Raw genomic sequence first — 23977 nt, 5'->3', positions numbered from 1 at the left:
AATATATATATTTGAAATTTAAAAAAAGTTGATACTTTGCTGTTTAAAATCAATACATTATATTAAAAAGAAACATTTTTATTACTCCAGCCCTAGTTATTGGGAAGAAACGGATCATTTTTAGGGTTATTTCATATATAATTGTGGAAGGAAGGAAGAGCTCTGGCATCTGAACTCGGAGTAGAGTAGGTGGAGACCACGGGTCAGACCCGGCTCTCTTGTTAGTTTTCTCTTCTTTATCGAGGCTAAACTCTTCAGTCTCCTCATGGAAAAAAAAAAGTCCCGAGATGTTCCTCATCCAAGTGGATCCTCCAGTGAGAGTGACCAGGATTAGAAAGGCAGCCCCAGTCGCGGGGCTCAGAGCAGCAGCTCCGCCGGCTCAACACACCCGACCAGCTGCCTGGGCTGAAAACATGGCTGCGGCTGAACGTGCTGCAAATGTACGGAAGTGAGGTACGTCGAAAAACCCTTTTAAAAAACTACTCCGGGGCATTTAACCGAATACCGTGGTCGTGTGCGCGTGCGGGGTCTCGACGCCCCGACACCCGCGGGTGCGAGTCTGCCAGGCTGCCCGGGAGCCGCATTATTGGCCGGTAAACGAATCCACAGGCAAACTTCTCTGCGTGGAACAATCAGGCTGCTGTAGCTTAGCATTAGCCGCTAACGAGAACCCGCACTGTTCAGCTCCAGGAATACACGTTTTTAAACGACGCAAACACCGATATTCTTAATTTATTTAAAACAAAACATATACGAATTATATCCGTTATTATTTACTCAAGTCCAAGGCTTGTTTTTGGAGTAGTGGTGGTGGAGGGTTTAAGCTAGTTAGCATGTAGCTCACAACCGATGCTAAGTGGGAGCTAAAGCTACATCGCCACGATACTCGATAACAAGTGGCCGGAGCTAACGCTTGGTCAAGCGGTGTTTTCGAACAAAGGTTTGGCGGGTGGGTCCGTGTTCCTCGTCGTAGTTTTTGTGGTTGTACTTTTTCCTCGGTAACATGTGGAGCGTGTAATGTGGGGGGGAATTTAAATGGGTGCAACAGTCTGCAGCTCAAGAGGCGTTTAATGTTTTATATTTAGCTCCGGAGCTAAGTTAGCTCTGCTAGCTTACACTGTTTAAACACACACACCGGGTTTAAACTTGCTTAATCGTGTAGTGGTGTTAGATAGCGGTGTGTGTGTGTGTGTGTGTGTGTGTGTGTGTGTGTGTGTGTGGGAGACACGGCGGGGAATGTTAACTCGTTGACGCCGTTGCCATGTTGGGATTCGAACCATCCTCAGCGGTATGTGCACCTAATGGTAGATGTTATTGCCAGTAGGGCCTTTGAGCAAGTGTTTAACGACAAATCATCAGGTTTGTCCAGAGTAACACACACACACACTTGTCAAGCTGTCAGATATCCTCACACTTGGCAGGTGTATGTGAACATTTTGTTTCCCCCCTCAAGTCTCACCAGAGTTTCTTTTAATCCAAACATCTGATCTGTTGCTGGTTTAAGTGATAGTTTCGACCCCAAAATTTTACTCATTTCCTACTCGTGTCCGCCGAGGGGTCGGATACTTTTCGGAGTAATCTGTGTTCTTTTTTTTTGGAGTTGCAGAAGATTTCTGTGAACTAGAATTCAGGGATCTCTTTTCTCCGTCCAAAAAGACGCAATAGAAAACATCCAATGTCCGTAGCGTTCCTCTTGTATTGAAGCATCAGCATTAGAAAAAGATTCTAAAAGTCTATATTTTAAACTTGTTTGTAGACTTTATAAATCCCTCTGGAGAGGGAATTTGTAGCGGAATTTCGCACAAGCTCTGGGACACTGGGAGCTTCCGCTACAAACAAGCTTAAAATATAGAGTTGTTGAATTATTTTTCAGAACAGATTCTCAAGATGGGATTTCAATATCGGGAGGAAACTAAAGGCGGGTAGAATGGAGGAGTTTGTACCTGTCGTGACAAGAAAATGAACATTATTTTTGTATTCTTTATCTCAAGAACCGTGGACTTTTGTATTGAAATCCTGACGTGAAAAATTGTTCCGAAAAATATGTAACAAGTCTATATTTTAAAAGGGTTTGTTCGGCCAAAATACAAACTCAATTTCTACTCATGTCGACTATGGGTTGGGATTATTTTCGGAGTAATCTGTTCCTTTTTAGAGTTGTAGACAAAAAATGAACATACAATTTAATGAAGCAAATTTTTCTCAGTGGTTTTCGTCTTCATCTTCGTCCAAAAATTACACACTTAAAACATCCAAATATACTGCTCGTCTATAACGTACCTCTTGTATTGAAGCCTTGATGGGAAGAATTGTTCCGTAAAAAATTAAATAAGTCTATATTTTAAGCTTGTTTATGCCAGACGTTTAAATAATAACAGGCAATATAAACCTGAAGTATTCCGGGTAATACAGCGAGTGCTTCCAGAGCTCATACATTTCATACTGAAAGCGATCGCGATATATATCTGAGTATTTCGGGTTTATATGGCTTGTATTATTAGATGTCTTTTACAATTTATCACGTCAGGATTTCAATATAACAAGACCATTACAGGTGAGCAGTCCGGAGGAGTTTGGATGTTTTTTGGACAAAGAAATGTGAGACTATTCTAAAGTTTATGTATCTATTATATGGACTTCACAAAAATCCCTTGTGACTCCAAATAAACTGATTACTTTTAATCTTCTTTCTGCCCCTACATGAGACTGAGTAGAAAATGGGTGAAATGTTAATTTTGGCTAAACTATCACTGTAAGTGACTCCCTGTCATGACGAGTAAATATTTGACAGTGGTATGAAGACAATGTACAGTATTTTTGTATTCTTATCTCATGGCCTCAGGTGCAGCAGTACTTATGGCACAATAAATGATTGATGTCACTGACTGGCAACATAGTAAACGCGTCCTTCAGCCTTACATGCTTCATTTAGTTACAGGAAGTAGCTCCTAATACACATTCCAGCCTCACATGGCTCCGTCTCCGCCGGTGCTCTCTCATTAACACATGTTAACTTTAATAAAAGAAAAGGATGCAACAGTGTAATCTCTTCAGTCACAGTGGGTTGTGGGTTTCAAACCGAGCTTTTTCTAAACTGTACATGAGCTCCACAAGCGGAGAATGGAAAATAATTTCCTCCTGGCGAACTGCCGTCTCCTCTTGTCCCCGTCGTCCTTTGGTTAATGGTGAATTTAGTTCAAGGCTGTGAAAACTTCAGAGTTACACATTTGTCTCATTATTAGAGCAAAAATTCTTAAACGGCTAAAAAAAAAAGAGTTGCATCAATTGTAGAACTAAATTATTCACCGCGGTTTCTGTGCTGATAGAAATCTCTACAGCGTGAAAGAACTTGGATTTTTATATCAAGACGTACAATTTTCAGTGTTTATCTAGGTCAAGGTTCCCATAAGCAGTTTGACAGATAATAATCCAGTGTCGGTTGTCCATGAATCTTACTAGATGTCACCGCTTCTTCTCTAAGGTTCTCACATGAGTTGTATTTTTAATACTCTCACCCTGTACTGTGCAGTTACTGTGTTTTAGATACTCTTGGTGATAAAATACTTTCAATTTTGATATCTGTATGTAGGTTAGGTTAGGTAGAACTTTATTGATCCATCAGGAGGTCTCCTTCGGGAAATTGTTTTTTTTCCAATTAGCCACAGCAATACAGCAATTATTCATAAAAATATAAGAACAAGAACAAAGAGAAATAAAGGGAGAGAACAAGATGATACAATCTAAGTCTAAAGATAAAGAACATAGATCAAAGACAAAGGATACAAAGACTAACATAGAATAGAACAATATACTGTATATATAGATACAATATATGATGTACAATTTATAGTTGTTTTTATTCTGGGCTTTTAAAGGCTCAGCAATAACATGGAAGAATATACTTAGGAAAATGTTGTCACAGCATGATCTGGAGCTTGTAATCCATGCGTTCTCGTCTGGACTATTGCAACAGTTTGTTTTCATGTCTTAACAAGAAGGATCTGTCTCGCCTGTAGTTGATACAAAAATCTGCAGCGAGAAATCTGACCCGCTCTAGTAGAAGAACTCACATTTCTCCGATCCTTAAAACTCTTCACTGGCTGACAGTTTCTTTCAGAATCAACTTTAAAATTCTGGTTCTTACTTACAGATCTATTCATGGTCAGAGCTTTCATCAGTGATCTTATCCAGCCTTACACCCCAGCTCGGGCTCTGAGGTCTGTGGATCAAAATCTACTGATGGTTCCTGAACACGGTTCAGGACCAGAGGAGAGAAATCCTTCCAGGCGGTTGCTCCTAAGCTTTGGAACGAGCTTCATCTCCCAATGTGTTAGAAGTCTACTGACTCCTTCAAGAAACACCTTAAGACATTTTTATTTGTGCTTTTCCTTGATTCTCTGAGACTCCTGTGTTTGTCTCAGTGTTGTCTTGACCTTTTAAGTATTTATTTTATTGGGTATTGTTTTGTTTGTTTAAGCGCTTTGTGACCCTGGTCTGGAAAAGCGATCTACAGATATAAATTACTTACTTGCTTACAAAATCAAAGTTCAGGGGCTAAAAATGTCTGCAAGACTTTTTTTCCCAAGTGATATCGATGTCAAATATTAATGCGTCTCCTGTGTCATGAGTCACATCCTGATGAATGTTGCAAACAATGGCACACATTCTCTAGTTAACATTTTGTAATATTCTCAAATGTGTGACCAGCACCTTCAAATGTTGAAGTTGTATCGAGCGATCGAACACTTATCGCGTTGATCTACAAACGGATATTTCATTAAAGTGTAGTTTTGCATTTGAAAGAGCAAACGTTTGAGGACGAAATGACAAACAAGGATGCGTGTTGTTTGAACACATATTTGCAGCATTAGCATGTTGATGCTTCCTCAGGTTCGACTTATTTGAGTTGAGCTTATCATAAGCGAGTACACGTCTGTCACATGAGCTTCAGACCATTGAGACTTAAGATACTATTTTCTTCAAATTTTCACTCGTGTGCTCAACATTCCTTTGTGTCTCTATAAATTCTCATTTGTTATGGGTGTATGTAGATAGATGGACACACTTTATTCCTCTCGCGGGATGGTGTGTAAATACTAGTGGCTTGAACGAGATGGAAAAAATGGCAGCTTGGAAAGCTGAAAATCTTGCCCTCAACTGCCAAGCTGGAAACTTTCCCCTGCTGTGAGCGCGGCTGAATTTGCAACAATAACTCGGCTTAATGAAAATACTTGCGGTTAACTTCTATGAATATGTAATCCTGCAGCTGACGCTATCGTTGACACAAGTCGTCGTTGAAGGTGTGTGTAGCTTCTTTTGTGTAACAATGAATATACGGGAGTGATCTTACTTTGTCTGAGTATTTATATATGATATATATATATTTGTCACGGTACAGTTTCGAACCCAGTAGTATCTGTAATCCTACTAGGACAGATTGGAATTCCAATCTGTCCTAGGAGGATTCCAGATTCTACTAGGGAATTCCAATCTCTACTTGGAGAGATTGGAATCCTACTACTGTATTTGGATCTGAATATTGGAATTCCAATCTGTCCTAGGACCAATGGGAATTCTACCAGGACAACCTCCAATTCTAATAGAAGAAATTCGTAATCAAACCCTGAACCTTAGAATTGGATATTGTCCTGGTAGAATTCCCATTGGTCCAATATTCAGATCCCAATACAGTAGTAGGATTCCAATCTTTTCTATTAGAGATCGGAATTCACTAGTAGAATCTGGAATCCTCCTAGGACAGATTGGAATTCCAATCCGTAATAGTAGAACTCCAGACCGTACTGGATTCCAATCTGTACTTTGACACAAATATTAACATGCTTGCTTGGACTTTTCAGTGCTAGCATCTTTTTTTGGCCATGACGGATTCGGAAAAAGTGCTAAAAGAAGGCCAAAAACGTTGGAGGACCAGCCGCTTTTAAAAGGCTGTAAATATCTATTGTAGTACTAATAAGTGGGAAGCGCACAACTGTTTCCTGACCTTTGAGGACTGTTAAAAATCGACGAAAACTCCCAACAACTATAGCACCGTGAGAGAATCAAGCTGACTCGAGTCTTTACTTTCTACCTGGTGTATAATAAAATCGGGGATTACTGTGTGGGTAGTTTTGGACCATCAACTTCATGAGCTGTGTGTGACGGTCCTAGTAAACCTTTCCGTAGGTGTTGCTTTATTCCGAGGCCCTCATTCCAACTTACAAGGCAAATTAAATGCATCGTCGAAACAAGGTCATGTTTGATCCGTTAAAATGATCTAACGGGTCTCATTATGCAAATGTGACATTCAAAAAGACCGATATGGGGTAATAAATGTCCTCGACAATCACTTTTTTTAGGACTTGTTTTTCTACTCTACAGTCAGACAAGTTGATTTGATGGTTGTTGTTTTTTTACCGGGGTCCAGGGAGCTCTTCATCTGAATAACCTGCTGTCTCGTTTCTTAGCTTCTCTTGACTTCTTTCTTATTTTATGCATGGACGAATCCCAATGGCTGTCTCGGGTGCCTTTGCTCGGCGTGAGCGATCGTCCATGCAGCCGGAAGTTGTGAATATTGTACCAGGTATAGCATTTTATTCTCCGTTCTGTCCGTCACCATGTTCATGGTACCACTAGGACGGAGCCTAATTATAGTAGATAATATACAGAGATATCTGTGACATGATCTAAAATGACGATCGCAGGTTTATCGTAAATCAAAGCTGCGGACAAGGCAGTTAAATTCATCCCGCTAGTCTAATAAATTGAGGTTGCAACACAAATGATAATGTTTCCCATTAAGCAGTTTGATACGACGGCTGCAGCCAACGTAAACCCATCGTTAACTTGATATAGTTCTTTGCTTTATGCAAATTACATTATAGAAACGATAGTTAAAAAACGAATGTTAAAATACCCATGAAACGTAATGCCAACATAAGGGATCGAGGATGTAGATAAGCTGTCTTAAACCATCACTGTCCAATAGTTAAATGGACGTCTTCTCTGTGGCTATAAAGCTTAAAAGGTTTATTTTTTTTCCTTCAAGATTGTTTTATTTAAATTGAATATCATGAGATTGATTTATCATCAAAAACATGGATGTCGCCCACCTCAAATCCAGGTGTCCCTCACGATACGTTCATTGTTCAATGTTTCCAAATTATTTTGAGATAAAGACGTCTCTAGTTAAACGATGAGACTGAGTTTAACATGACTGGAAAATACATATTTTAGACTGGGAGGAGACGCCGTAGAAGCCGCCGCGCACTCGAAACCAGGAAAAGTAAATGGTCGAAACCCAATTATAGTTCTTTTGATTGTGTCGCTGAAATGAAATCTGTGATTAATTTCCTGTCTGGCTAAAAAGAATGTATAACAACTCCCTGGTCCCACGCTTCCAAGGAACACTCGAAGAACTCATTTGTCTCGGTGGGACGGGAAAAGAACGGCGTCCCCAGACATCTCTGTTTGTTTTGTCCGTTCAGACTCGCGATCACTGCGCTCGAGAGGAACGTACATGGACACTGTGTCACTGCTGCTCGTGGAAGCGATTTCTTTCTTTTTGTCCACAAAGGACACGAGTGAGATCATCCCTCACTTTAAAATGACCTATACCAGCGTCACGTGTTTGTCCTCGGTTGATTTATTAGTTGGAGTCTTCGCTGTCAGAGGAGGAACTCTTGTTTGTCTTTCTTTTTTTTTTTCCCGCCCCCTGTTCTTAAAACAAAGTTCAACGCTACATAAATTACATATTGAAACATTTATCAAGTACACATCTGCATCTGGAGTGTCATTTTCAGTCGGTTTATAATTCATAGTTTTAAATAAGAAATAAAACAAAGCGCAGTTGGAATTAGAAATGCATGAACCACTGTATTATTCGCATGTTTCCTTTGTTGCAGCAGCTTTGGGCTCTTCTTCCACTGCCGTGTCCCCGTGCAAGCCTTTAATGTGATAATTACAGCTTTTATTTTAGCATCACACCTACTCGTCGACGGCCCCGACAATCCCATCGCTCGTCCACAACCCTCCAGTTTCTCACAGCCTCCATGTATGTAATGATCCCTCTGGGTGAGCTCCGGGGATTCATCCATAGTCAGGAGCATAATGAGGTTAATGAGTCGTCCTGTTCTTGTAATTAAGTTATTCCTACTCACAACCCCGAAGTCCCCGAGCGCCATCTTGAACCCCTTATCGACTGTCTGAAGAGCTCCACTAGACTCTTCCTTTTTTTTTATTCTCTCTCTTTATTTCCCAGATGTATGTTTCTTTTGAAGTGGAAAACATATTTGAAATACGCTTCCAATAGTTTTGAAGGGGTTTGTGTTTGTCATTATGTTGTCTTCTGCTATAAATGTTCAATTTTGTTGTCGTAAAACTTTGCTTTATTGAATATTTCTTTCGAACATAGATGGATGGATCGATGTAGTGTCTTTGATATATATATATATATATATATATGTGTGTGTACGTGTAAGTAAGTAATTTGTATTTATATAGCGCTTTTCCAGACCAGGGTCACAAAGCGCTTAAACAATCAAAACAATATTCAATAAAATATATACCTTAAAGGTCAAGATAATACTGAGACAAACACAGGAGAAAATCAAGAAAAAGCCTGAACAAATAAATACGTCTTAAGATGTTTCTTGAAAGAGTCCGTAGACTCCATCAAGTGCAAATAGAGATTATTATTATTAGATATAGATAGATAAACTATTGATCCCTCAATAATACCTTCGGGAATTTCTTTTTCCAGTCAGCACACAGCAACACAGACGATAAATTCATAAAAAAATTAGAACAAGAACACAGTTTGTATAAAGAGAACGTGCACGATTACACAATCTAAGTCTAAAGATAAAGAACATATATCAAAGATTTACATAGAATAGACTCATCTTTTTACTCCACGCCCCCAAACTCAGAATTAAACAATCTGCTAGCACGAGGAAAATATGAGTCCCAGAGTCTATTAGTGTTGCATCATGGAAGGAGCATTCGTAGGTATATAATATAAATGTTGTTATATGATTTTATTGGCGTAATTCTAAGGCTTATCTAAAAGGCAAAGTGCTGGACATGAGTTCACAACGATGCACATTTGACACTATTCACCATCTTTTACATTTTTATTACAGTACAGTAATTGAACTACATTTCTTTTAAAGATTAACATAGTCAAATATTTATTCAAAGTGCCTACACATTTTTTGAAGTTTTGAAGTTTTTGGATGTTTACTGCGTCAAACAAAGTATTTTGTTGGTTTAAGGAGGTCAATATATTAGCTCTGGTGCAAGTTATACAAGTAGATAGATGTATTGGAGTTCTAGCGTTTAAAACTGGATACCATAAAAAAACACAACTAATATCTTTTTCAATATTCAAATAATATTAAAATGTTCATGACTGTGTCACTCACTCCCCTTCCCTCAACATTAAAAACATTTAAATTAATTGAAATATTAGTGCCTTAAATCCATACAAGTAAGTAGGAACTACATGTGTAAAATGTTTGAATTTGTGGTTTGTCTGGTAAAAATGGATGAAAGATTTGCTTGTTTTAAACTGGCCAAAATGTTAAAATATGATATAATATGGCAAGGGCATAGTTTGATGCATCACCTGAAAGGTGGGAAACATTCATGCAGTAAAGATAGCTTATCATTCATCTACTCTTCTTCCTCATGTCGCACTGCTGTGTGCGAGACGTTCAACATATGCCACATTTGGGATTGATTTGAAAGTCTAGAGAGTCACAAACACGATAAGATCTTGATCCCTTTCCAATAGTTCTTCTTTTCTGTACGGACCTGAAATCAGACGACTTGTTCTCCCGAAGGCGTTGCTTGGATACAGTGACAAGGGAAATCAATAACTCATTCGCGGAGAGAAACCATCAGTGTTTAACTAATTCCCCGCTCTTCGAGCTTTAAACTGGAGCCATCATCTCCATTATCGAAGCGATGTCCAGTTGATCTGATGTGTGTTTTTTTTATTTTTTTATTCCAGGTGCCTGTTTTCTGCTGCAGAAGAGAGAGCGCCAGGATGAGGAGACTGTAGGCACCCGCCGTAGTATGGCCGCGTCCCGATCCTCGCGTGTCACAAGGTCATCAGTGGGACTCAATGGATTGGACGAAAACTTTTGTGGTCGAACCCTCAGGAACCGCAGCATCGCCCAGCAGGACGACACCCCGGTGTCGCCGCTGCCTCGGGCCCGCTCGCCCAAGAAGAAGCAGGAGTCGAAGCAGGATGCCCGGTCGGGGTCCAGACAGGACTCCTCCAAGCAGGAGGCGAAGCAGGACACTAAGCAGGAGTCCTGTCAGGACCCCAGGCAGGAGTCGAAGCCGGGGGAGAAAAAACACGAAGACACCCAGCAGGACAGACGACAGGAATCTCAGAGCGCCGGACAGCAGGACGGTCAGCAGCAGCAGCCCTCGCTGGACGGAAAGTTGAGCGACTCCAACGCCTCGGAGCCGGAGCAGTGGACCGGCCCCAGGAAGCGGGCCGCCACCTGTTTGGAAAAAGACAATGAGAGGTTGGAGAACTGTGATCGAGGGAAGGGGGTGCCGGATACCTCTCCTCAAATCAAAAGGGCCAAGCGTTGCTCCCGCTCCGGAGAGTCTCAGGGACACGAGGAGGAAGCAAGTCCCCTCAAACCCACCGCTTCGATTTCTGACCAAGAGCCCGTCGTGGACCACCTTGAAGGACATCCCAGCCAAAACTCTGCTAGCGTAGCGGCCGCCTTGCCCGTACTCGAGAAGGAGGACCGCCAGCAAACGGGTCCGAAGGCGGACGACGGTCTCGAGGGGCGTGACGGGGCAGTCCAGCCCCTGCACTCTCACAAGGCCTCCAATGGACTTAAAGACAGTAAAGCTGATGAACCTGGCACACTGGACGAAGAGCCAGTTGCAAATCCCCCCTGTGCTAATAATTTCTCGTTGCTGCTCAATGGTAGTCAGTCGGGCCCCCCCTCATTCCCTGACCCTGCCGTGCCTTGTACGAACTCCGACCACGTCCCGACGGAGGCCTCCGGCTCGGGGAAACCGCCAGCCTCCCTTTTCCCCGACGACCCTGTCCCGGACTTGATAGTGGCCAAGGAGCAGGAGGTGGAGGAGGTGGAGGTGGACGTGGTGGGCGACACTCTGTGTCTGGTCCACGAGGAGCAGGTGACTGACGGTGACGCCAACGGCGAATCACAATCACTTCTACAGGAATCTGCCGCCAGCGGCATCCACACGAACAATAGTCCAATCGACAACAACTCAGGAGAAATCTCACCCCCTTTGGCGCCCTCGCCCTCCCCCACAGAGTCGGCCTGCAACAACTCCGCGTCCTGTACGTCGCCCTCTTTCACGGAGCTCTACGAACACAGGTACACCCTGCGAACGTCCCCCCGCAGAGTGGCCTCGGGCGGCAAGTCGTCCTCCTCCAAGCCGGGCTCTCCGCCCACCGACAACGGTCCCCTGAGAGATGGCGGGGACATGGTGGTGGGTTCGGAGGAGGAGTGCCCCATGGTGGAGGTGCCAGCTCCCCTAGACTCTTTAGACCCCCCCAGCGAGGACGCTTGTTCGGTGAATCCCGGAGATGTGCACGACGTCGCGGTTTCGAGTCCCGTCGTAGGGATGACGGAGGAAAACCTGATGGAGCAAACGCAGAGTCAGGCGGTGGAGGAGGAGGAAGAAGAGGAGGAAGATGAGGATGAGGAGGAGGAGGAGGAAGAGGAAGAAGAAGAAGAGGAGGAGGAGCCGGACGTGTATTACTTTGAGTCCGATCACCTGGCTCTTAAACACAACAAAGAGTACGTGCACACTTGCTGTTCTCGTCTGGTATTAGTGTCACGGTAACGTAGAGGCCTGTTTTGACCGTTTTATATGAATTCAATGTATAGTTGAGCTTCAGCAGGTTTAGATCATCATCAGTGAACTTCATAATCATGATGACAGTTTTTTTTGTACAAAAACAGGTCATTCTGAAAACATTTAAAAGGCGAAAAAAGACCTTGACTAAATAATCCATTTTTCATAGACAAACCTGATAAAGTAATTCTGCCTTGTAGATAACAGTGACCAGAACGTTTCATCTTTGGCTCAGTGGGTTTGAGGTTTGTACGGAGTAAACGGATAAATGGATGGTTTTTACTTTTGTTGAGCCTCAGGGTTTGAAACCTTGACCTAAAAAAAAAGAGTTTGCTGGCGACTACTTGACCATTTTGAGATGGTTTATTAGTCTTTAAAACATTTAATTTATACTGCTATTTAGTTTGCTCTACGTTCTGTGTATTGCTAATTTAAAATGTGTTTCTTTACTCAAATCGGTAAGAGTTTAGAATTAAATATACTTATTTTAGGTTGTTAAAAAATATATATATATAAGACAATGATGGTTATTAAACAGTTGAGGTCCAGGATCCGGTAGAAAAGAAACGAGATAAAAACCCAACGGCCTTGGATAAACAATCCATAAAAGTCAACATAACGTAGCTATTTAGGAATGAGACGAGTTGCATGAATCCATGTTTGGATTGTGTGCGTTTGAGTTGTGATTTGAAAAACGCTGTGTGTTGATCACTATTGAAAATTAGATGTCGAAAACTTTACCTGCTTTTTTTACGTAAGCATGGCGACAAATAATGATAACCCTTAAAGTAATTAAACAAAAATAAACAGGAGAACCGAAATGTAACTCTCAAAGGGAATATATTGGCTGAATTACAAAAACATTTATTTGCTAGTGTGTGCAACCCTGATCCTTGATGCTTCGAGCATATTTTAAACCATGAGGTTGTTTTTAATTCACAATAAAAACATGTTTTCAATCATATTATTGAAAGGCGAAAGCAGCTTACATTTCTGTCAAAATAGCCGCAGAGAAAACTAAGATTGGACTAAACTGTTTCTGATGTTATCGGGAATAAAAAATTAAAAAAAAAGATTAGCTGAAGCCAGAAAGCAGTTTTGAACAACAAGTACTTTTGTGCGTTTGGATTTGACACATCGAAATAGCTTTTCTGAGTCCCAGTGAGAAGAGGTGATTTGCTTTGTTGCTTTAATGATGTTTTGTCTTTGAAGGTTCATTACTGGGAGTCGTTTTGTACGTTTGAAATTTAACGTGTCACTCTGTGTCACATCTATATTACAATGTCTTTGTTTTTTTTTACCCTTGATTATGTTCATTATTCATCCGTTCCATTTGTTTGGCCTCCATTTTCTCCAATCCCTCGGGACTCCAGGGTTTCACGAAAACAGATTTCTGACTAACTTACCCGTCAAATATTTAGGAACTAATGCATTTAGATGTTTTTTTTTGTTGGGCAGTATTTTTAATGCACATTTATGAAACCAATTTGTGTAAAAAAAAGATCTGTTATATTTGTCTGAGAGAGATTTAATGAATCATTTCCACTCATCTCTCTGTACTTTTAATGCAAATATGCAACTTTTAATTTATTTTTACATTTTTTTATTTCATTCATGTAAAAAAAATCCTTGTTAACTTCTCATAGAGCCTAACTTATTACAGAATATCGTTTAATAATATACTTTTGTTAGTTTAGAATGGACTGAATTAAAGTTTAGATAATGTCAAACGTTCACATAAATGAAAAATATAGAACATTTAGAGTAGATAAAACAGTCGGCACAAAAAAGTACATTATTGAAACACTTTGTCACTTTAATAGCGGGACATAGTCTGTAATTAATGGGGCTCATTTTAACGTAAAGCCCTTTGAAGTACAAACATTCATCCTCATCCCCTACTTTTTCTTTGACTTCCCTCCCGCATCAGTTTTCTTTGTGCGTTAGGGAGTTTCCCGTCTATATTTTTAATATTACGCATCTGTACTCGAGGAAAGAAAAAGGCAACCAGTGAAATTTAAGACTGTAATCTGGGCGGGAAACAACATTGACGTGGACTTTGAGATTATCTGGTTTACTTTTTTTGCTTTAAAGATTTTTGCGCCAACTCCTACTTTTATCCTGCGAACCTGCATTATATCCAAAACACTACAAGGTCTATAGATGTCAATAGTAGGTTTGAAAAGTGTTGCGAGTATCAAATGTAGTTTAGAATATCATCTGCATAGAGATTGATTTGTGGTTGTATGAATGTTTTGTTGTGTATATAATCAAGTGGCGTAGTATACATTACATACATATTTCCATACCATTAGAATCTACTACATAAAAAAGGCCTGTTTTGCCTTAAATTTGACACATTTCTAGTCGAGTATCAGGCTCTAAAAAACCTGCACGGCCACAGAAACTACTGAGCAAACTGTCATTACGGCCTTTAAATAAATTAAGAGTGATGACAGTGAAGAGTTTTAAACAATCCTGGGACTGTGATGCACAACATGAAGTCGTTTTCTTAGTCGTACACAAGTGCATGCGGGTGAGAAATGAGATCAGCTCCAGTATGAGATCATCAGAATTGAGTTTCAGTCTCGTATCGCAGGGAAAAACAAATATCCGGTAACGTGCCAAGGTTTGATTCGGCTGACGAGACATATTTTTTGACCCTCGGATCGATACGGGTCTATTCGGAGAGGCATGACCGCGCATTTTCAGTGGCTTCAAAAAAAAGTCTCCGTCATAGTCAAACATCAGAGTCTAGTGACTTGTTCACGGGCTGCGGCGAGCTGTAGATTCGAGTCCTGTTAGCGAAGATTGATCCGCCTCGGCGAGCACCTGCGTCCGTGTTGTAAACGGCGCCGTCACGGTCCCGCGGAACTGCAGCCCGCTGACTCAGTGGCACACTTAGTCACTGACAGCTCAGTTCCGCGGTCAGGCCGGTGGGTGCGAGAGGAAAAGGTCAAACTCCCGTCACACTGACGGCTCCTTAAGAACCGCTAGTTCCTCCTGTAAGATCCCGGCGACACAGAAAGTATCCAAACAGTCCATATTTCTACAAATAGCGAACCTGCTGCGACTCAATAGTTCCTCTGCTATTGTGCTTCAATAATACATGTCCGGGTCTGAAAATTTGATGCCTCCTCTCCCGAGTGTCAGGTCGAGTAACGCAAGCTGTCTCTCTCTCTCTCTGTCTTCAGCTACCAGCGGCTGCTGCAGACCATCGGCGTCCTGGAGGCCCAGCGAGCCCGGGCCATCCTGGACCTGGAGACGCTGGCACGCCATCAGAGAGAGGCGCTGTTGGACCCCATCTGCTTCGTGGAGAAGCTGCAGGAACAGGTAGAAAAATATACCTTCTTGTTAAAAACACCCCTTAAAATTGGTGCCCAGTCCAGGGACACATACTTGTGTCTGTGTGTGTGTGGGTCACGCATGAAATAAATAAAAAGACTTTTCTATTTATTAATACTGACTAAAATGTTTATATTTAGAAAAAAAGGTACTTTAAGTAATATTAGCATGTGATTCTTTACATGTCAAGACGTTTGTTTCAGTCATTTTACTCTCAAAATAGACCTTTTAAAGTAGTTAAAAATTAGTGAAACACAAGTGCTACATGAAATGTTTTTATATAGATAGATGGATAAAAAACTTTATTGATACCTATATAAATGTCGTCTGTGGAAAAAAAAGAAGATTGGAGACCCCTGCCTTAAAGGGAGATGCCAACCAGAGGTTTTCTGGGTCTGTCTTCCTTCACACTTCACGTTAGTCCATTGTTTATTGGGGGAGGGGTGGTTAGTGACCCTTTAATTTTTCATTGGTTAAATTCCCAAAACTTGTTTAACAACATTCATTTGAACTTGAAAACTCAACATTGCTGGTAGCGGTGAACTGAGCAGCTTTCGCAACGCTTTGCCGCCCAGCCAACAAAGTCACAGCTGCCAATCACGTCTGACATTTAAACATGGACGTATAATTTAGACAAAGTACTGCAGCAACCAGTCAGCTGTCACTAAGTAGAGCAGATGGAAGTTTACTGTTTTGTTGGCACCATAAGTAAGGTTGACGGTGATTTGTGCACGACAGCATCTACAATATATATTAATTTGAAGTACTGTGAAGGTGATAGATCGAGGGTTCCGCAGATTGTGATTTATTTTTAAAATTTTTTTTTTTTTTTATGTATTCATTTGATTTTGTTACACATACAATATTGAACCTAAAAGAACAAGAGCTGCACAGCATACATGTTTGTGTTTATTTTAAGATTTAATATGAGGATTCCTGATTTATTATTCATTTTATTTTAAACCTTCAAGCTCTAGTATCCTGCCAAGAGAACCAGTTGTTAAACTGGAAACATTTTTAATGTGTTTTTTTCTTTTGTCCCATATTCTACATAACAAAATAAATCGATGGTCAAACCTGTTACTCACACCTTTTCATTCAGAGACCATCAGATGAGGGATGTTGTTCCCAGCTGTGAGTGAATCAAAAATATTACATAACATACTATCTTGGAATTATGTGGGGCCTTTTAATCAAACATGCACATGTCTTAGTAGTATATTTAGTTTTAAAAGTACACGTGAAAATGTGTCTGATAGTGAATGAACATGGTGGATATGATCCGTAGCCCGACGAGCTTCCTGGCTTGGATGACACTCGTGTTCAACATTCCGAACAGGGAAAGTGTTTATGGCCCGGCTTGGCGTTTGTTTTCGTATCTGACCGGGAACAGCTGCTCGCACAAGGTTTTTAAGGCGCACGTGTGACGACTCGACCTCGTTCAGGAAAAAAAAGATGGTTCTGTTTAAAAGACTGTTTCCAATTTGTCCCAAACATTGAAGATTAAACCGTGTCTGGAAGACTTTTGTCAAACAAATGACTCACTGGAAATGGAACCTGATGTTTGAATCGTCCTGTCAGGTGGACCTGGGCCTGCCGTGCCCTCAGCGAGTCGTGCAGCTCCCTGACATTTCGTGGGAGCAGTACACGTCTGGCCTGGGAGACTTCGAGCGAGAGTTTTCCGATAAAAAGCGAAACACCAGGAGGCTGAAGCTGATCTTCGACAAAGGTGCGTTGAGTTCACTTCAGTTTATTTGTGTGCGTGGTCGTCGTTGTTGTTGTCGTCGTCGGTCGCTCGGACAAAAGTGTGTTTTTTGTGTGTGCGATGCAGAGTTGCTGATGCCACATATGGAGTGTGTGTGTGTGTTCTGTGTCAAAAGTGTATTGTGTGCGTGTCGGTCTACTGTATATGAGAGTTGTTGTCAAGTCACCAACACAACAGTAGCAGTTTGAATGTGTCACTCTTTCTCTTATATTTTCTGCTTTTGTTTGTGTGTCAATGTGTGTATGTGTGTGTGTCGTTAAGCCCGTCTTTATTCACCGTCTGTGTGTGCGCTTGTGTTGCTGATGTCATGAAATAATAGTGTGTTTGCGTCTGTCTTTGCTCGTTTGTTTTTTTATTCTGATGGCTCTGTCTTTGATTCGGTGTTTCTGCTGCCCCCTGTTGGTGGAGCTGCTGTTTTGGCGTCAGTCTCTTATGGTTGTGTTTTCACTGCTTTGTTTGGAAACTAGTTGACTCGTTGTGGAAGGATTTTCAGGATTTATTAAAGATGTCAATTAATGAGTGATTAGATTCGTTTTTTAAAATCTGGATCACCGTCTGGATACAGGAAGCTTTTCAAGGATTTGTCTCTGACTTGAATGGCTTTAAATCTCTGCATTTCAGGCTCATGACAACTTGCTAACATGTTCATGCTGATTTAACTTTGATTTAACACTTTTATCCTCTTGGTTTGATTCGAGCTCAAGGCAGACACTTGTGTTTGTGGTGATTATTGAAGCTAAGATGTCGTTTTATTGCTTTATTACCTCAAACTTTAGAAGTTAGATGAGGTTTTTTAGTTTGTTTTTCTTCTGCACAGTCACACGTCAGTATGTTTGTGCGTCAGTTCTCCAGGTGTTAATGAGTCTCAAGGTGGTCTTGTTGTGTTTGTGATAGACTGAATAGGCGACACCGATGCAGGTAACAGGACTCATAATAAGACTTGACTCTCATGTCCCCCGGCAGGTTTGCCCGATCGACCCAAAAGTCCCCTGGAGCCCAAGAAGGAGTGCGAGTCGTCCTCCATGTACTCCTCGCTGCCCACGAGCGACGCCCCGGAGAACGGCATGCAATCGCAGGTACGTCCTCCAGAAAAATCGGCGTCCCGTGCTCATCCGGGCGTCTCGACGTCCACTCCGCTGACCTCTCCTCTCGATCTGCCGCTCGAGTCTTGACGTCTCGTGTCTCCAACAGATGATCCGGGGGAGGATCTGTCACGCCAGCAAGCCGGACACGTTCAACCAGCTGTGGAGCGTCGAGGAACAGGTCGGTGCTTCTGGTTTCATCGCTGTTGGAAATCACACTTTCTCAAGCTTTCGTTTTGGAAAATGTTAAAGTTGAAGCCGCGTTTTTCCCTAATTTAATGGCGTGTTAAAGGATTTTAGAATAGATTTCAAGAAAATGGGACATAGAAACAATTATTTATTACAATTATACAGCCATAAAAAAGTAAAATAAAACCAGGAAATGTATTTTGTATGTAAACAGAATTGTTATATCCAGTGTTATAACAGGAAATATTTGTGGTGTTGACATTACACAATGGAAGGAATGAAATTAAATAAAAATGTAAAATAAGGTTAATTAAATATAATAGAAATTATACTAAAGTGAGCAAGAGGTTATAATTAATGAATTAAATATATTGATTTAAATTGTAATGGTAAGTAAGCAAGTAATATTCATTTATATAGCGCTTTTCCAGTATTCAAATTATGAAATAGTTCAGTGTGAAATTAGACAATAAATAATGAGGTCACAAGTGAACATATAGGTAATTTTTGTTTGTTCTCGTAGAAAAAACTGGAGCAGCTTCTCCTCAAGTTTCCTCCTGAAGAAATCGAGTCGAGACGATGGCAGAAGATCGCGGACGAACTCGGCAACCGGACGGCGAAGCAGGTGAGCAGACGAGAGCGTGAGAGTTTGAGTAGACGAAGAGAAGTAGTTTCTGACGGGTCAGTTCACTCGTTTTTCTCATCACGCCTGGCTCGTCCAGTTCCCTCGTCTTGCTCTCGGTCACCTCACTCAACCCATAAATGAAGCTTCACTTGTTTGAGAACTTTTACTTAAGAAAAGAAAATAATAATCCCAATAGTTTTAGGAATTCCAGGAATGTTGGACACAATTCATCCACATATTTCATTTCCTGCTGGAAATAATCCCTCAAGGCGAGCGTTAACAATCGAGCTCCGACTCCTTCACGTGTCTCTCCGTGGAGGATGTTCCTGTTTCCTCTGGACCAGGATCTCACCTGGAATGATGTTAGAACATGTGGTGTGACCTGCCTGTGGAGATCCGTTCGATGTCTTATTATGTGTAACTTCACCACATCATGGTTCTGATTCCTGCTTCCAGGTGGCCAGCAGAGTTCAGAAGTACTTCATCAAGCTGACCAAAGCTGGCATCCCTGTGCCCGGCAGAACCCCCAACCTCTGCATGTACACTAAGAAGGTACGTCTGATCGTTTGACTCGATGATGTAGTTCTTGCTTCGCGTGTTTATCTTTCGCTGCAAAGGTCTTTGTTGCACGTTCAGTTTTCAAACTTTTGAAAATGTATCTGATGATTCTGTTATGAATATTAATCAATTATAAAATAAATAAATATTTACCGTAAAGAAGTTTTAAACTTCTATTAGAATGTGAAATGTATAATTCAAGGTTTAGCGTTTTGATTAGATTTTAATACTTTTACTGACTCCTTCAAGAAACTTCTTAAGACATTTTTATTTGTTCAGGCTTTTCCTTTATTCTCTGAGACTTCTGTGTTTGTTCTCAGTGTTATTTTGACCTTTAAAGTATATATTTTATTGAATATTGTTTTGATTGTTTAAGCGCTTTGTGACCCTGGTCTGGAAAAGTGCTTTATAAATACAAATTACTTACTTACTTACTATTAATGTTTTCTTGTGTTCATTTTTTCAATATATGCTCTATATTTTTTAAAGTCTTTTTCTACTGTTTACTTACTAATTTGACGACATTTTGTGGAAAGCAACAAGGATTATCTTACTATAAGAAACTTGAGCAAACATCTCACTGAGGGTCTCTGCGTCTCCTGTGCTCAGCAGCCCTCCGGCAAGCGGCAGCACCACCTGAACAAGCACCTGTACCGGCCGTCCACCTTCCTGACCTCCTACGAGCCTCCCGTCTTCATGGACGACGACGACGAGCGCTCGGCGTACTTCGGCGGCCTGCAGGACCCTTCGGCAGAAGAGTCGGTCAGTCTGATCCCCCTAGAGACCCTCCTCGAGTCCCCCTTTAAAAGTGGGCGTCACACGATGTAGCAAATCTGATGCAACTTGAAGTAAAAGCGAAGAAGATGAAGAAACTTCGTCTCTGGCTCTTTCACATCTGACCTTTAAAGAGACGCCCGCAGGTGTCTCTCGTCGTATCTTTAAATGAGCTTCCAGTGCGCCTCGTGTGACGCCAGGGTTCCTCCTCAGAAGCTCTGATGCAACGAGTCTCTGTCGCTCAGAAATCCAGCTGCTGCCTCGTCTCTGCGGCACGTTCGCCGAAGGAAAAGGTGTTTTTCTCGCAGCCGCCTTGACATTTTCTCTGAAGGCGACGACCTTTTCCGGCGAGACATCGAGCGGCTCGGTTGTTAAAACTCAACTTTTTTTTTATTAGTCTGTTCGTGTGTTTGCACGACGAGTTTGGATCGATGTCGGTGCTGGGAGGACAGGAGCAGAAACTTTTACTGTCAAGAATGTTCAGATTTAACGTCTCGGGGAAACATTTGTGACAGTTTTCTTGTCAACACCAGCGGTTTATATTGGCAAAGAATCTGAAGAATACGATACAAGGTCAACGATACAATATATAGTGATACTGTAGTAACAAGTTTACATGTGTAGTATTGTCGAGTACTTGACTCTGGTGTTGTGATACTGTAGTAACAAGTATATATGTGTAGTATTGTCCAGTACTTGACTCTGGTGTTGTGATACTGTAGTAACAAGTATATATGTGTAGTATTGTCCAGTACTTGACTCTGGTGTTGTGATAGTGTAGTAACAAGTATATATGTGTAGTATTGTCCAGTACTTGACTCTGGTGTTGTGATACTGTAGTAACAAGTATATATGTGTAGTATTGTCCAGTACTTGACTCTGGTGTTGTGATAGTGTAGTAAAAAGTATATATGTGTAGTATTGTCCAGTACTTGACTCTGGTGTTGTGATACTGTAGTAACAAGTATATATGTGTAGTATTGTCCAGTACTTGACTCTGGTGTTGTGATAGTGTAGTAACAAGTATATATGTGTAGTATTGTCCAGTACTTGACTCTGGTGTTGTGATACTGTAGTAACAAGTATATATGTGTAGTATTGTCCAGTACTTGACTCTGGTGTTGTGATAGTGTAGTAACAAGTATATATGTGTAGTATTGTCCAGTACTTGACTCTGGTGTAGTAACAAGTATATATGTGTAGTATTGTCCAGTACTTGACTCTGGTGTTCTGATACTGTAGTAACAAGTATATATGTGTAGTATTGTCCAGTACTTGACTCTGGTGTTCTGATACTGTAGTAACAAGTATATATGTGTAGTATTGTCCAGTACTTGACTCTGGTGTTCTGATACTGTAGTAACAAGTATATATGTGTAGTATTGTCCAGTACTTGACTCTGGTGTTTTGATACTATAGTAACAAGTATATATGTGTAGTATTGTCGAGTACTTGACTCTGGTGTTATGATAGTGTAGTAACAAGTATATATGTGTAGTATTGTCCAGTACTTGACTCTGGTGTTGTTATAGTGTAGTAAGAAGGATATATGTGTAGTATTGTCCAGTACTTGACTCTGGTGTTGTGATACTGTAGTAACAAGTATATATGTGTAGTATTGTCTTGAGTGCTTGGTGTTGTAGTATTTACAGACCACATGACTATTGACGAAGTCATAACTGCTTTCATTTGTTTTCAAACCAAAATATGTCTAAACATCAGCTTTAAAAGCTGCTGGACTCACTGTATCCTCTCGTCCTCAGTCATTGTCGGATTTCACTGTTCAAAAAAGTACTCAATGTTTTTTAAAATGACTGATGTTTTAAATTAAGTTTTGATAAATGAGTTGAATTTCTCTGTTTATTGTCTCCTGTGGTCCAGGACGAGGAGGGGATCCCGGCGGAGTTGAAGAACCTCCCGGAGTACAAGGAGCTCCTGGAGCTGAAGCGGCTGAAGAAGCAGAAGCTCCACGAGATCCAGGAGGACTCGTCGGGCATGAGACACCTCGGCTTCAAGGTCCGGCGCCTCCGAAGGATCCTCCTGCGTGATGTCTTCGACCTGAACGTCTCACTCTCTCCTCCTCCTTCTCTGCAGTGCGACGTCTGCGGCGTGGAGCCCATCACAGGGGTCCGGTGGCACTGTCAGGACTGCCCCCCCGACAACTCTGTGGACTTCTGCTCCAACTGCTCCGACTGGTGAGTCGTCCGTCGGAAAAGTCACCGTGAGATCTTTAAAACCGAGGTCGTCAGCGTCTGTTCTCTGCTCGCCAGCCTGCTGAAGACCGAGACGCACACGCCCAGCCACCACCTGGAGCCCATGTATCGGCCGGACTCCTTCCTGGACCGGGACTACTGTCTGCCTCAGAGCACAAGCTACAACTACCTGGACCCCAACTACTTCCCGGCCAACAGATGACAGAGTCAGCAGCTCCAGGACTCCCCCCAGTGGCCGCTCTGTGCATGGCGCCCATGTCTCCCCACCAGAACTCCTCCACCGCCTGCCAGGTAAGCGGACGGTCGGGTGGAGGGGCTCGAGTCAGAACCGCACCCCCCCCCCCCTCAACGTGTGGTGGGCCGGGTCGTTCCACGCAGCCACAGAAGGTCCTTTTTTTTTTTTTTCAAAAGAAAATAAAAAGTCGGACGGTATCGCGACATTCCCGGAGCGCCGCGACTTCGTCTGACGCTGCTGGAGAACTGAAGCTCAGTCTGACAGAGCGCCACCTACTGGTGTGTCGATCACTGACTGAGACGTGGTCGTGTGTGTGTGTGTGTGTGCGTGTGTGAATGTGGTCTAAGTGTTATGCAAGAGTGACAAACGTTAGCTAGGTTTGTGTAGACGGAGTATTTATGCGCGTCAGCGATGGTGGACTCGACGCTGAATTTGGATTTCTGACTGTTCCGCCAACTCACGGACCCCCCCGACCCCCGACCCCTCTTCACCCACCCCCTCGACCTCCACACCAAGCTGCTCTCCACTCGCCACATTTCAGAACCTCCTCACCCACCTGTGAATCATGACACACTACAGCACCCGGAGCAGAACCTCCCCTCGTCTCGTCCCCGGTCTGTGGTGAAACCGTAACCAGCGCCTGTTGCTGTGTGCCATTTTTAACTTGTGTTCCTCCACCGCCCCCCCGGCCTCCCGCCGCCGCCGCCGCCGCTAGAACGTCTTTCATTTAGCGCCGAGCAGGTCCGTTTCTAAGAAGATTGTATTTTTATTAACCTATTTAAGAAATCATTTGAGGTCGGCGCCTCCACCGTGGAACAGCTCACAGTTTTATAGATTTTGTTGTGCTTGAGTAGACGCCATTTTGTATGGTTTTCGTCTCCCCCCTTCATCCCCGTCTCCCCCTCTAACTCCCCCCCCTGCCCCCTGCTTCAATATCTGTGTATAACAGTCTGTTCTTATGTAAAAACGATGTAAAAAAGCTAGAGGAGAACCGTGGAAATAAAAGTATGTGAAAATAGTGTTTATACATCTGCCTCTGCTCGTTATTTCATTCCGCCAGTAGGTGTCAGTGTTGCGCTCCTCGACGCTTGTGACGCTTGGGAAAAAGAAATTCCCACAGTTCTGTAAAAGTATCCAGAAATATGAACATCGTATAAACACACTTTTTGTTAGTGTTTTGACAAAACTACGAGGTTCCCTGAATGCATCGTTTGCCTCACTGTAGGTATCTCAAGTTTTTTTAAAAATGTTTATTCAAGCTTTAAATTCAAATGACGAAAAATTGTGTAAAACTCATGTTTGTCCTACAGATTTACTGACCCACATACACTT

General features: G+C 42.0%; 1 protein-coding gene across 3 annotated transcripts; it reads left to right on the top strand.

The window, feature by feature from the left end:
* The first annotated feature begins 374 nt into the window (after positions 1–374).
* On the top strand, positions 375–23672 carry zzz3 (zinc finger, ZZ-type containing 3). 3 transcript variants are annotated; one of them, XM_087811332.1, is made up of 12 exons: positions 375–453; positions 10013–11801; positions 15054–15192; positions 16786–16933; positions 17933–18045; positions 18161–18232; positions 18764–18865; positions 19322–19417; positions 20036–20185; positions 22079–22213; positions 22292–22392; positions 22468–23672. In XM_087811332.1, exons 2-12 carry the CDS (start codon positions 10078–10080, stop codon positions 22610–22612), a joined length of 2925 nt encoding a protein of 974 aa, XP_087667458.1. In that variant the 5' UTR covers positions 375–453; positions 10013–10077; the 3' UTR covers positions 22613–23672. The 3 variants fall into 3 exon arrangements, with proteins under 3 accessions (XP_087667458.1, XP_087667456.1, XP_087667457.1); XM_087811330.1 differs by having other exon boundaries at positions 20033–20185; XM_087811331.1 differs by having other exon boundaries at positions 383–440; positions 20033–20185.
* Positions 23673–23977: the final 305 nt, after the last annotated feature.

Source organism: Callionymus lyra, chromosome 16, assembly GCF_982586985.1.
Source record: "Callionymus lyra chromosome 16, fCalLyr1.hap1.1, whole genome shotgun sequence".
Taxonomy (NCBI): domain Eukaryota; kingdom Metazoa; phylum Chordata; class Actinopteri; order Syngnathiformes; family Callionymidae; genus Callionymus; species Callionymus lyra.
The sequence above is the reverse complement of the archived record's forward strand: the minus strand, read 5'-3'. Positions and strand labels throughout refer to the sequence as shown.